This window comes from Oncorhynchus clarkii, chromosome 20 (assembly GCF_045791955.1).
Source record: "Oncorhynchus clarkii lewisi isolate Uvic-CL-2024 chromosome 20, UVic_Ocla_1.0, whole genome shotgun sequence".
Lineage (NCBI taxonomy): Eukaryota > Metazoa > Chordata > Actinopteri > Salmoniformes > Salmonidae > Oncorhynchus > Oncorhynchus clarkii.
Window position 1 is genome coordinate 37,358,368 of NC_092166.1, and position 14,490 is coordinate 37,372,857.

At 44.3% G+C, this 14,490-nt stretch overlaps 2 protein-coding genes across 2 annotated transcripts in view; both read left to right on the plus strand.

Annotated features, from left to right (window-relative positions):
* The window catches only part of LOC139376467 (gastrula zinc finger protein XlCGF49.1-like), a 1,020-nt gene extending 885 nt beyond the window's left edge, over positions 1-135 (plus strand). The window contains exon 2 of the mRNA XM_071119090.1: positions 1-135. This exon is cut by the window's left edge and continues 617 nt beyond it. Within this exon, the coding sequence (XP_070975191.1) occupies positions 1-135 (135 nt within the window).
* The window catches only part of LOC139376320 (zinc finger and BTB domain-containing protein 46-like), a 177,032-nt gene extending 162,908 nt beyond the window's left edge, over positions 1-14,124 (plus strand). The window contains exons 5-6 of the mRNA XM_071118713.1: positions 6,407-6,582; positions 9,346-14,124. Of these exons, the coding sequence (XP_070974814.1) occupies positions 6,407-6,582; positions 9,346-9,786 (617 nt within the window). The 3' untranslated portion in view covers positions 9,787-14,124. The remainder of the gene's footprint in view (positions 1-6,406; positions 6,583-9,345) is intronic.
* Positions 14,125-14,490: the final 366 nt, after the last annotated feature.

The window sequence follows — 14,490 nt, forward strand, 5'->3', positions numbered from 1 at the left end:
TCATGGAGAAGGGTCGGTATGGGGGTGGGGCAGGGTGGGGTTGCCGAGCAACTGTGGGGCTTGCATCATGAGATGAAGGTAGACGCCCATAGCAACCATAATAGTCATCATCACCATGTGAATGTGGTCGATTGAGCTTGGAAGCATACAAAGATAAAGAGAGTAAACACACACACACCCACGTACACACACACACCCACCCACGTATGCACACACACACACACACACACACACACACACACACACACACACAACACACAAACACACCCACGTACGCACACACACACACACACACCCACCACACACACACACACACACACACCCACGTAAACACACACACACACACACACACCCACATACGCACACATGCACGCACACACACTCACACACTATACATGCCATTTAATGACCTGTGGTGTCACTTCCTCCATAAACCCAAATCTCTCTCCATAAACCCATATCTCCCTCCCTAAACCCATATCTCCCTCCCTAAACCCATATCTTCCTCCCTAAACCCGTATCTCCCTCCATAAACCCATATCTCCCTCCCTAAACCCATATCTTCCTCCCTAAACCCGTATCTCCCTCCATAAACCCATATCTCCCTCCATAAACCCATATCTCCCTCCCTAAACCCATATCTTCCTCCCTAAACCCGTATCTCCCTCCATAAACCCATATCTCTCTCCATAAACCCATATCTCCCTCCCTAAACCCGTATCTCCCTCCATAAACCCATATCTCCCTCCATAAACCCATATCTTCCCTCCCTAAACCCATATCTCCCTCCATAAACCCATATCTCCCTCCATAAACCCATATCTCCCTCCATAAACCCATATCTCCCTTCACATCAGTGTCGATCTGGGCCCCATATGGCTTTTTTGTAAGAGCACTGGTACATTTTATACAGCCTGTGGAAAATGTGTAAGTATTTGTACATTTATAAGATTAAAGACCGATATTTTATCAAATGTTTGGTTTTTACATATGAGCCTATATTTTCGAGGAGGCTTTAGGCATCTTTTAAAAAAAGCATAATTAATATGCGAAGTTAACAGTGAAAATGTACTGTAACTGCTCAACTGAGAGCTTTGTTTTAATATATATATAAATATGTGTGTCCGTGTTTGTCTGTCTGTTTGTCATTCTGTCACTTGTTTATGGAGTTGAAATAGGGCTGCTCATTTCATTGATGATATTGTGCTGCTGTTGGAAATAGGATCAGGTCTAGGATCAGCTTCCAGTACCTTTCTTAAATCGTCACTATTAGGGGGCGAAACACAAAGCTGACTTTAGTGGGGAACTTTGTTATTTCCCCCAGCCCCCTGTCTCCCTCTGTGTCGCCAGTCAGGGCTCAACCTATAGGCCCTCTTCTCCATACAGGGAGATCTGTATCTCCAGTTCTTTACTTCTCACTAAAACTATTCAGAAACTGACTGCTGCCACAAGTCAGCACCACCTCCTGTTTACGTGACACATTCACTGTCAGTGTTCATGCTGCACACTCTGATCAGAGGCTTATCTAGTCGGAAACAATGCTACAATCATCTGTTTTAATTCAAATCAGGAAGTCTCACTGAAACAACTCAGGTGTAAAACCATCTCACATTCAGAGTCGACAACTGTGACAGATACAACGGCCCTTAGGGGCTAATGTTTACCCAAATCGTCTTCCACTAAAGTACACCTAAATGGATTTGAGGACAGAGGTATCACTCTATGTTTTGGGACAATGACTGGTTTCCCTTCCTTCATCTGCTCTGGTGTGAACTAAATGGACTGGTGGAAGCAGGTTTCTGTGAAGGCATTTTCATTTTCCTACATTTGGCCTGTGTTGGCCTGTGTTGTTTTCAGATCCGTGCTGATGCAACTTAAAACAATAGAGACACGCTGTTGGGATGGGGTTAGGGTCGTTCCAAATCCCCTTCTCTGTGCGCTGCGCCCAATCCTCCTTACCCCCTCTATAAGCCCAGCTGAAGGAGAATAGTAATTGGCTCTTCTCAGCTCCAGCCCTTATTGACCTAAGACTCTTCAGCTAAAGAGGAAGTGGGCGGAGGAGGGGCATGACCTCTCTGACCTGAAAAGAATAGAGAGGGAGAGTATATGGGAAATGGAGTTGGATGGTGTGGTTGGATGGTGTGGTCAGAGAGGGGCAGACTGCTCATTGTAACACAGTCTGTGGTTGATGTACAGGGAATAATGTTTGTGAATGACAGGGTGGGACTGAAAACTAGGCCAAACCTATCACTTACTGTATCTTAAATGGAATTTTTGTCTTCCTCCTGCTTCCTATGATTTGAAAACAAAGGGGCATGAGTTTTGAATGTATAATTTGGTTGTTGGATTGATGCTATTTGAGTAACTGAATTGTAGAACCACAAAGCTCTCTCTCTCTCTCTCTCCCTGTCTCTCTCTGTCCCTCTCTCTCTCTCTCTCTCTCTCTCTCTCTCTCTCTCTCTCTCTCTCTCTCTCTCTCTCTCTGTCTCTCTCTCTCTCTCTATCTCTCTCTCTCGCTCTTGCTCACTCTCTCTCTCGCTTTCTCTCTCACTCTCTCTCTGTCTCTCGCTCTCTGTTGGTCCTTAAGGACTTAAGCATGTCACAGTGTTTGAGTGGTTTGACTAAAATGCTGTCTCGCAATAAATGTTCATCTCTGAGAGCGATGACTCCTAAAACCCAGCTAACAACAAACGTTCCCACAACATTGGAGAACATTCCCTTAAGAGTCTCATTAGGACATCAACGTCACTCAAAACATACCCAAAACGTGGTTACCATGTTCACAGAATATAAGATATTAATTTTATAGACACAATTTCTGGGAACGTTGCAGGAACATTCATGTGTTCAGTTTTCTGAGGGTTAAGAGAACATTTCATCAATGTCACACCAAACATACACAGAACAGGGTTACCATGTTCTCAGAATATAAGATATTAATGTTCTAGAACGTTCTGTGGTGGTCCCCTGGAGGTTTTAGTCTAGTTCCCAGCTTGTTTCAGGGATGTCCCTAAAGAGGTGTTTCTTTACACACCACCCCTTGTTTCTGTTGCAGAGTCAAGGCTCTGATTGGCTAACCACTGTTCCATTCACAGTTCTTTGTCTGTTGGCAAGGTTAGGGACACACACACGGTGCTTTTAAAGATCAGAATACCGTGAACCTAAAGGTTGTGAGTTTAGATCCCCGGTGTAGACATGTTGAATAGTAACTACTTTATAAATGAACAGTGTAATCATGTACACTACCATTCAATAGTTTGGGGTCACTTAGAAATGTCCTTGTTTTTGAAAGAAAAACACTTTTTGTACGTTAAAATAACATCACATTGATCAGAAATACAGCGTGGACATTGTTAATGTTGTAAATGACTATTGTAGCTGGAAACGGCTGATTTTTTAATGGAATATCTACATAGGCGTACAGAGGCCCATTATCAGCAACCATCACTCCTGTGTTCCAATGGCACGTTGTGTTAGCTAATCCAAGTTTATCATTTTAAAAGTCTAATTGATCATTAGAAAACCCTTTTTAAAACCTCTTCATCCTACCCCCTCCTTTTTCGAACATTCTGTTAAAAATCTGTTAAATCACGGCTGTGACAATAACAGAGCGTGTGTTTCATCGAAAAGCGCAAGAAAAACTGGTCACTGAAATCTGAAAAAAGTATCCATGCGCCCCTTTCATGGATTGTTTAAAGGAAACCAAATTTAATATGGAGACGGATGCAATTCTTTCAGCTTCCACACGATGTCGCCAAAAACGTAATTTTCATTGACAAAAATCCTTTGAGCTATCAATTATATGCTTATTCTATTATCTGGTCCTGAAAAGTAGCCCGATTACTTTGGGAACGTTATTTTTCCAAAAATGAAAATAGTGCCCCCTTGTTTCAAGAGGTTAACGCCAAAACATGCTAAATAGGGTCTCAGGAGGTTTTTGCTAACATACATAAAATGTTCACCTAACTAACAGAAAACTGGACACTCAAACATCAGGGGAACATTACAGAAAAGTTCTCTCTGTTAGCTGGGAATAGTCCTCTTTCCGCTTCCTCATTCTGATCATTCTGAGGGAGAGAGGGTATTTTTCTGGCTGTTTGACTGTAGTACAGTAGCATGTAGTGTCCTAATTTCATGGGAGGGCATCAACCAATTAGCCAATCAACCAACCACTCATTCAATTAAATTTGGATTCACACTGGACCTTTTACAAATGCATCTGACCAAAAAAAGCCAGCCTTGTGTCAACCCCCAAAGGGCAATGACAAGATAAAGCTATGTTTGCCAGTCCTGGTCAATGTGTGTCTGTACCCATACTGGGAATATTACTCAAAGGGACGAGCAGAGGCCCCATTCATGGAACTTTAGGGGCATCAGCCATTATGATTCTGGTCAAAAGCAGTGCACTCTAGGGTGTCACATGCCCTGTAGGTCATTTTGGTGTTTTTCACACAAACAGATATGAGAATGGAGCAAGTGGAACTTGTAGTCTTGTTTAAGAAACTCATCCCTGAGCTGACATAGAAAAAAACTCAGTCAAATGTCAACCCCGAAAAACCTGGGGTCCCGTTTTTTCGGGGAGAAAGACTCTGGCCTATGGTCAAAACAGGGAAGCAGGCTAGGCTCCTCTCATGTGATGTATTAGACCAGACCAGATGTATTAGGCCTTTTTATAAAGAGCAAATGAGGCTGATTTCAGCTGCACTGTTGTTGTTTTGTTTTGTAAAAGGGTATTTTAGACTGTATTTCTTTATCTTTCCATTCCCGAATATCATATATCGATATGTATTTTTCTGAAGTTTGATGCCATTTCCTGGTAGTTTGTATTCTGTAATCAATAAACTGTGAAGGAATACACGTGGGGGCGTTGGGTCTGATAGTGTTTTGTTGTGTTTGAGTCCGGTAGTTATGTAGAAATACACACACAAACTGTATAAAATCAGGCATTTAACACACATTCATTTTCCTTTCCTAAATGGTCTTACCAGGTAAGTAATATCTGCATACTGTGTGAGTATGTAAAAGGCTTTTGGTTGTAGATATAGACTCTGCTCCATAGACTTTGAGTTACGGCCATGTAAAAGGCTTTTGGTTGTAGATATAGACTCTGCTCCATAGACTTTGAGTTACGGCCATGTTACCCAAACAAGTCATGCCTAACAGTTTAAGGTCGGATGAGCTGGTCATGTTTTCTATTCTGACTCCCTGAGCCTTCCTAATGTCAGGTAACCAACATGTGTGTCACACCCCCACTGGTCTTGTCTTACTTGAGGTTTGCTCCTCACCCAATCTATTAACCCACTGGGCACACACTGGTTGAACCAACATTGTTTCCAGGTCATTTCAGAGAAATCACGTGGAACCAACGTGGAATAGACATTGAATTGACGTCTGTCCCCAGTGGGACGCTTTTTGCCCGAACACATTTAGTCAACGTCCGGGTAAGACGCCTGTGTGCACACACAGACATCAACACAATATGTCTGCTTAGCCTTTAGACGTTGAATTAGTGGGCTTAGCGGGGCTGTAGAATAGGGCTCTCCAACCCTGTTTCTGGAGAGCTATGCCGTCCTGTACGTTTGGCTCCAACCCTAAACTAGCGCACCTGACTGTAATAATTAGCTGGTCGATAAGGTCAGTTACAGCTGGGATTGGGGTGAAAACATAAAGGAGGGCGGCACCCCAGAAACAGAGTTGGAGAGCCCTGCTGTAGAAGCTGAAAATCAACAGGATGGTATTATTATGTACTGTCTCCCTTTTACCTGACTTCACCGCTGTAAGTATCTAGCAAGTTCTCAATCTCATGTGTGTCGGTCTGTACAGGACCTGATTCCTCCTCTGGGTTACCTGTTATATGTCATGTGTAGATATAGAGCTATCAGAGCCGTCCATCCAAGCCCTGCTGTGTTGTAATACCTCTCCATCATCGCTCTCCCCTTTAACCTTTGTATGTATGTAGTTTGTACCTGATCTCACGTGTGTGTTGATCTTAACCCAATTCATCCTGAGTTGATCTATTATGTAAAGTGGAGATGTAGCTCTATTGTAGACCTTTATCCTTACTGTATTGTTCTCTGTCTCTCTCTGATGTCTTTGTTTGATCCAATAGACTAGTCACTGACATTTAGGTGGGCATCAGAGTTGGTAATACACTCTAATGTTAAATATAGGATGGCAGTGTCTTTTAAACCTGAGTCTTTGATCAATTGAACCTGTCACTTAAATTGCTCTTCTGGTATTTTATTAATCTAACTGATGTAGACGTTTTAAAACTTTTGAATGAGCTTTAAACAAACTGTGGTTTAACTCACGCAGACTAGATGCAAACTAATCTCTCTCTCTCTCTCTTTCTCTCTCTCTCTCTTTCTCTCTCTCTCTCTCTCTCTCTCTCTCTCTCTCTCTCCAGTGAATGACTTCACAGTGATCCGTAAGAAGTTTAAGTGTCCCTACTGTAGTTTCTCTGCCATGCACCAGTGCATCCTAAAGAGGCACATGCGCTCCCACACGGGTGAGAGGCCCTACCCCTGTGAGATCTGTGGCAAGAAGTTCACCAGGAGGGAGCACATGAAGAGACACACACTGGTAAGAGCAGTGCAGTAACAGACAGTCACCACCGGGGTACAGCAGTGAGCTGAGACACACACTGGTAAGAGCAGTGCAGTAGCAGACAGTCACCACCGGGGTACAGCAGTGAGCTGAGACACACACTGGTAAGAGCAGTGCAGTAGCAGACAGTCACCACCGGGGTACAACAGTGAGCTGAGACACACACTGGTAAGAGCAGTGCAGTAGCAGACAGTCACCACCGGGGTACAGCAGTGAGCTGAGACACACACTGGTAAGAGCAGTGCAGTAGCAGACAGTCACAGAGAGCAGAGTCCCAGTCAGCTGCTGTGCTGTGCTCAGGGGAGAGGAGATCAGAGAGCAGAGTCCCAGTCAGCTGCTGTGCTGTGCTCAGGGGCGAGGATTTCCGAGAGCAGAGTCCCAGTCAGCTGCTGTGCTGTGCTCAGGGGAGAGGAGTTCAGAGAGCAGAGTCCCATTCAGCTTCTGTGCTGTGCTCAGGGGAGAGGAGTTCAGAGAGCAGAGTCCCAGTCAGCTGCTGTGCAGTGCTCAGGGGAGAGGAGTTCAGAGAACTGAGTCCCAGTCAGCTGCTGTGCTGTGCTCAGGGGAGAAGAGTTCAGAGAACAGAGTCCCAGTCAGCTGCTGTGCTGTGCTCAGGGGAGAGGAGTTCAGAGAGCAGAGTCCCAGTCAGCTGCTGTGATGTGCTCAGGGGAGAGGAGTTCAGAGAGCAGAGTCCCAGTCAGCTGCTGTGCTCAGGGGAGAGGAGTTCAGAGAGCAGAGTCCCAGTCAGCTGCTGTGCTGTGCTCAGGGGAGAGGAGTTCAGAGAGCAGAGTCCCAGTCAGCTGCTGTGCTGTGCTCAGGGGAGAGGAGTTCAGAGAACAGAGTCCCAGTCAGCTGCTGTACTGTGCTCAGGGGAGAAGAGTTCAGAGAACAGAGTCCCAGTCAGCTGCTGTGCTGTGCTCAGGGGAGAGGAGTTCAGAGAGCAGAGTCCCAGTCAGCTGCTGTGATGTGCTCAGGGGAGAGGAGTTCAGAGAGCAGAGTCCCAGTCAGCTGCTGTGCTCAGGGGAGAGGAGTTCAGAGAGGAGAGTCCCAGTCAGCTGCTGTGCTCAGGGGAGAGGAGTTCAGAGAGCAGAGTCCCAGTCAGCTGCTGTGCTCAGGGGAGAGGAGTTCAGAGAGCAGAGTCCCAGTCAGCTGCTGTGCTCAGGGGAGAGGAGTTCAGAGAGCAGAGTCCCAGTCAGCTGCTGTGCTGTGCTCAGGGGAGAGGAGTTCAGAGAGCAGAGTCCCAGTCAGCTGCTGTGCTGTGCTCAGGTGAGAGGAGTTCAGAGAACAGAGTCCCAGTCAGCTGCTGTGCTGTGCTCAGGGGAGAAGAGTTCAGCGAACAGAGTCCAAGTCAGCTGCTGTGCTGTGCTCAGGGGAGAGGAGTTCAGAGAGCAGAGTCCCATTCAGCTTCTGTGCTGTGCTCAGGGGAGAGGAGTTCAGAGAGCAGAGTCCCAGTCAGCTGCTGTGCAGTGCTCAGGGGAGAGGAGTTCAGAGAACTGAGTCCCAGTCAGCTGCTGTGCTGTGCTCAGGGGAGAAGAGTTCAGAGAACAGAGTCCCAGTCAGCTGCTGTGCTGTGCTCAGGGGAGAGGAGTTCAGAGAGCAGAGTCCCAGTCAGCTGCTGTGATGTGCTCAGGGGAGAGGAGTTCAGAGAGCAGAGTCTCAGTCAGCTGCTGTGCTCAGGGGAGAAGAGTTCAGAGAGCAGAGTCCCAGTCAGCTGCTGTGCTGTGCTCAGGGGAGGAGTTCAGAGAGCAGAGTCCACAGTAATGACAAGAAGTATGTGTGTAGGTTGTGTATTAATGTGTGTCTCTCCTACAGGTCCACAGTAAGGACAAGAAGGATGTGTGTAGGTTGTGTGTTAATGTGTGTCTCTCCTACAGGTCCACAGTAAGGACAAGAAGTATGTATGTAGGTTGTGTGTTAATGTGTGTCTCTCCTACAGGTCCACAGTAAGGACAAGAAGTATGTATGTAGGTTGTGTGTTAATGTGTGTCTCTCCTACAGGTCCACAGTAAGGACAAGAAGTGTGTGTGTAGGTTGTGTGTTAATGTGTGTCTCTCCTACAGGTCCACAGTAAGGACAAGAAGTATGTATGTAGGTTGTGTGTTAATGTGTGTCTCTCCTACAGGTCCACAGTAAGGACAAGAAGTATGTATGTAGGTTGTGTGTTAATGTGTGTCTCTCCTACAGGTCCACAGTAAGGACAAGAAGTATGTATGTAGGTTGTGTGTTAATGTGTGTTTCTCCTACAGGTCCACAGTAAGGACAAGAAGTATGTGTGTAGGTTGTGTGTTAATGTGTGTCTCTCCTACAGGTCCACAGTAAGGACAAGAAGTATGTATGTAGGTTGTGTGTTAATGTGTGTCTCTCCTACAGGTCCACAGTAAGGACAAGAAGTATGTATGTAGGTTGTGTGTTAATGTGTGTCTCTCCTACAGGTCCACAGTAAGGACAAGAAGTATGTATGTAGGTTGTGTGTTAATGTGTGTCTCTCCTACAGGTCCACAGTAAGGACAAGAAGTATGTATGTAGGTTGTGTGTTAATGTGTGTCTCTCCTACAGGTCCACAGTAAGGACAAGAAGTATGTATGTAGGTTGTGTGTTAATGTGTGTCTCTCCTACAGGTCCACAGTAAGGACAAGAAGTATGTATGTAGGTTGTGTGTTAATGTGTGTCTCTCCTACAGGTCCACAGTAAGGACAAGAAGTATGTATGTAGGTTGTGTGTTAATGTGTGTCTCTCCTACAGGTCCACAGTAAGGACAAGAAGTATGTGTGTAAGGTCTGCAGCCGGGTCTTCATGTCGGCAGCCAGTGTCGGAATCAAACACGGCTCCCGTCGCCATGGCGTCTGCGCTGACTGTTCCGGGCGGGGCATGGCCGCGTTATTGGACCACAACGGGGAAGTGGGCGGAGACCTCTCCCCAGAGGACGAGCTGTATCCCGGCGACCACCATTTCCCTGATGACCAGACAGAGTGCGACGGTGACGGAGAGGAAGAGATGATGACGGAAGGGGATGGAGAGATAGTAGGAGAGGTGGATGACAAGGGAAGGAAGTGGAAGGATGACTCAGGGATGATGACGGCGGGAGACGGGGCGATGGACAATGACAAGGAGGAGAGCAATGACTCTGTGCCAGAGCGGGTGCAGCACAACGGGAGCGAGAAGGATTTCGGCTGGATCTCTTAGGATCCCATGTGATCATTTAGGATCTATTGTGGATCTGTTGGAATGTCTCAGGCAGAGACAGCTCTCTTTACCCATGTTCATGGGCAGGCCTTCCTCTGAGTGGGGTATGCGGGCGATACATGACAATGATCTATATTGACAGGTGCCACACACACAAGCTGAGCCCTGTGCTGATGATTGCCATGGAGAGCGATTGAGAGAAGAGAGTCTCTTTCTCCTCACCACCTTTCTGATGCAGTTTCTTTCCTCTTTAGTTTAGTTTTTCTCTTGTTTCTGATGAGGACCAGACCAGAGTCTGTCCATTGGTTTAGTTGTCCACCTATGTCACACTGGGGCCAATGAGGACTTATTAAACGGTCTTGGGTGATGTTGGACTGTGGCCATTTGTGTTCACAGTCGCCATTGACATGACGGATTGTTAACCGTTTGGAAAAATGCTAAGGTGGTGTCTTGTTGCCATGCAGGCCTATTTGGGGACTGTCTATACATTTTTGGGACAATCTTTTATCTATTGCAAAGATGCACGCGTCGGTCATCGGTTGGCACATTGTCTCCTGCAGAGTGAAACTGCCACAGACTTGCACTTTAACGTCAACAAGAATCCTGTCAATGCCCTGTGGTTTACATTTTCAATCTGATTTTTAACTACACAACTTGGTGACCGCACCTACCTTTAAGGATATATTGTATGTCCTCATGACTGTTATATATATATATATATATATATATATGTAGTATGCTTGTGCTGTAGTTTGCTGATTATAAAGCCTATGCCTTTCAATGGGTTCTTTCTCCTCCACTTAAGTTACCATGCATTTCTGTTGAGCTGTGGTGAGAATTATGAAAGGTTGAGCAAATGTACATACAAACAAGCCACAGGGATTCTAGTAGACCGAGCAAGAGGGAGCGTTGAAGATAGGGAGAGAAAGGGAGTGTTAGAGACGGGAGGAGAAAGGGAACACTATGCAGGAACATAACCCATCACTCCAGATGTAATTGCTCTCTACTTTCAGAGAGGATATCAACGTTTTTTGGTCGCATACACAGTTTAATAGATGTTATATAGCGGTGCAGCGAAATGCTTATGTTACTAACAGTGCAGTATCCAGATCTCTACTTCAGACATTTACTCCCAGAATGAGAGAGGTTGTCTTGTCTGAGGAAAGGTGAAGAAATGCTTATGTTACTAACAATGATCTTTACTTCAGACATTTACTCCCAGAATGAGAGAGGTTGTCTTGTCTGAGGAAAGGTGAAGAAATGCTTATTTGTGTACCATTTCCCTATACGACAAGTGGGCCGATAGAGGGGTGAGAGAGACAGACTACATACACAATGATGACGGGTCAAATCTCATGCCAAAACAATCACACTATAAAACTATTGTACATGTCGCTACATGGCTTACATTGAGTCTCTCCTCCTGACCCATTCTGTCCGTCCATCTCATGTTGTATCTCTTTACTCTTTAAAACCTCTGTTTAGTGATCAATTGTATATTTCACCATCAATACAGAATATGCGCACTTTTACATCTTAGTGGACCTTAAATGATGGCTCATCTTTCTTTTTGGTGAGGACCTGTATTTCAGTTTGTATTTGTAAAGACAAGGTCAGGCTTCTGCTTGAGTCCATCCAGGGAGTGGCCTGTTCTGTTGCGTGGTTTTATGACGCTTTCTTTTGTTTGAAAAGGTCATTGATGAAAATCCATGTTTTTGTAGTGGAATTATTATACTATAAAGGCATTCCCTCCACTCTGTCTAATGCCTTCGTGTGGGCACGGTGTGTGGATGCGTTCGTGTGTGCGCACGCATGTGAGATGTGTATTGATTTTCTTCAGATGATTTCCTGTTATTTGACCATTTTGAGTCTTGTGATGATCAGAAGTAAGACTATTGTTGTTATGATTACATTATTAACATTATGATTATTAAGTGCTGGATGCTAAGCATTATTGTGCGTTTTATTTTTGATGTTTTATATCTTGTATAAGGAAATCTTTTACATTTGGCCTTGTTGTGGACAGCGAGCCATGTGGCTTTTCTGATTAGTTATATCAGCCAGTTCTCTGCTTTTCTGATTAGTTATATCAGCCAGTTCTCTGCTTTTCTGATTAGTTATATCAGCCAGTTCTCTGCTTTTCTGATTAATTATATCAGCCAGTTCTCTGCTTTTCTGATTAGTTATATCAGCCAGTTCTCTGCTTTTCTGATTAGTTATATCAGCCAGTTCTCTGCTTTTCTGATTAGTTATATCAGCCAGTTCTCTGCTTTTCTGATTAGTTATATCAGCCAGTTCTTTGCTTTTCTGATTAGTTATATCAGCCAGTTCTCTGCTTTTCTGATTAGTTATATCGTGACAGTTCTCTGGTTTTCTGTTGTATTTGGTTTTTACAGAGAAAGACAAATTAGAGGAAGTTATTCTAAGTTAGCTATGGATCAGAACTTACTGTGTGTACGGTATGGCACATGCCATTACTGACATACACTAATTCATTAACATTAGGCCAAAAACAATCTAAGACATTGTATCTAGTGCTTTTGTTTCAACCGTGCGTGTGCAGGCGCAAATATTTTTGTTTGGATGTAGTTATTTCGTTTATTTTTCAGTTTGTATACATATGGTATACTTGTATATGAAGAGCGTTGTGACCTGCTAGTCTAGACCTGCTGGAGATCGCTTCTTTAACCCCTCTTTTCTTTACTGGTCTTGTTGCCCTGGTTTCCAAAGGTGTGTTCTACTGTATATCCTAAACATAAGCCCAATCCCAAGTCTACCCCTGGCCCCAACCCCTATATACTTTTTTGTAGGTCTGAAATGATCGGACTGGTGTACATATTATATATTTCAACTTAGCCTATCAAAGGGCAAGGTCCTTCCAGACCTACAAGACATGTTTTGGAGTGCCTGGATGCTACAAGGTACAGGAACAGAGTGAGCCACAATGTTGGCTCTGGGAATTGGAGTTGGTTTGCCGGAGGTGGTTGCAAACATACCATCTGCCAGACTTCAATTTTTCCATCTGTCCCAATGCTAAACACCGTATCCAACGAACATCTGTCCCAATGCCTAACACCGTATCCAACAAACACCCCTCTGCTGTCTGTTTGATTTCACTGGTTGGAAATGCCTTCTCCATGTGTGGTGACGAGCTTTATTCAAGTTGCATTATTTTAATTTGACCCATCCATCAGCAATCTCTAATCTGTAGACGTTTTCAGAAAGGAAACAAATGACATTGGGTGGATATGTTGAATGTTAATGGCTGAATATAATGGGATTGTCCAGAAGTGTTTTTGAAGTAGTGCAGTATCAGTGATATTTCTCTGTCATCCACCCAGTGCTTTTCCAGTCCAGACTCCTGTGAACACAGGTATTTTTACCCACTTTAGTTCTCTTCTCATCATCACCTGCCTGTGTCTTCTTCTTCCTTGTCTTGGGTTGTAATTCAGGAAATATTTGCCATCCAATCCCCTCAACAATGTGCCTCGATCTGTTTTACCGGCGTGTGCGTGGGTGTGCCTGCATGGGTGTGTGTGTGGGTGTGCCTGCATGGGTGTGTGTGTGTGTGTGTGTGCCTGCATGGGTGTGTGTGTTTCAAGAGAAACGGAAATCATATATTTTATCTCAATCACAGGTGCAAAAAGTTGAGACAAAAAAAATGCAGCTATGTGTTTCTGTTTCTGAATCCTTTGTGGTTTTATGGTCTAAACTGCACGTCTCTGTTCATTTGTCATACCAAAGTCTCTAACATCCGCACACAGCTCATTTCACACCAGGAACAACTGGAGCTGTCAGAAGATGAATATAGCGATTCCTTTCTTAGATGTGCACCAAACTCAAATCCTGATTTAGCCTGTATAGCTTGATTCATATGTGCAAATCACAAAGCCATAGACATGGTGATATGAAGAGTATACTATATTTCAAAATTCTTACTTTTTATTTTCGACTCTGTTCTTTACTAAGAGTGATGTGTTCATATATATATAAATTGATATTACTATTATATATTATTTATTTTCTCTCATGTTTCGCAAGGTGTCTTTCATTTGTAAAGTGAGATGCTTGAAGCTTTACGGTTCTGTTTGGGAATTTTGTTCAATATGATACTGACTTTATATTGATTATATCATAAACCTGTGTTTGTAACGAAGATGTGTTGAATAATCAATACCTTGTTCTGTTTGGGAGGATTCAAGTGGGAAGATTTTCTGTATAGTGCTGATCCCTTGATTGTTTTTATAGCCAAACATGAACTTCCCTACCGTCCTGTTGTGAGGGCTAGCCTAAAGGGCTAACCCAGGCCTCGTTCTAACTTAATGTTTAGTGGAAATTAGCTTGACTATTATTTGCAAAACAAATCAGTCTCAATAAATTTGGAAATTGCTGCTGAAAATAAGTTGTGTGTTGTACATTTTGTGTTCATGTCAAACTCCACTGTATGGTTTCTACGTCAGTAATACACCCGTTCTTCACGAGGGAAAAGGAGGCTTTACAACAATGAAGGGTGAGGTTGCCCCTACATGCTGATCTTCGGTTAGTTTCACATTTTCCCCATTGATGGCCAAGGTTAGAATTAGGGGAGGGAAGCTGATCCTAGATCTGTACCTAGCAGAAACTTCATCCCGGATCTTGTGACACACACACACACCACGAGAGAAATGTGGTGTAGATATTGGGAGGACGAACATTAGATGGGGG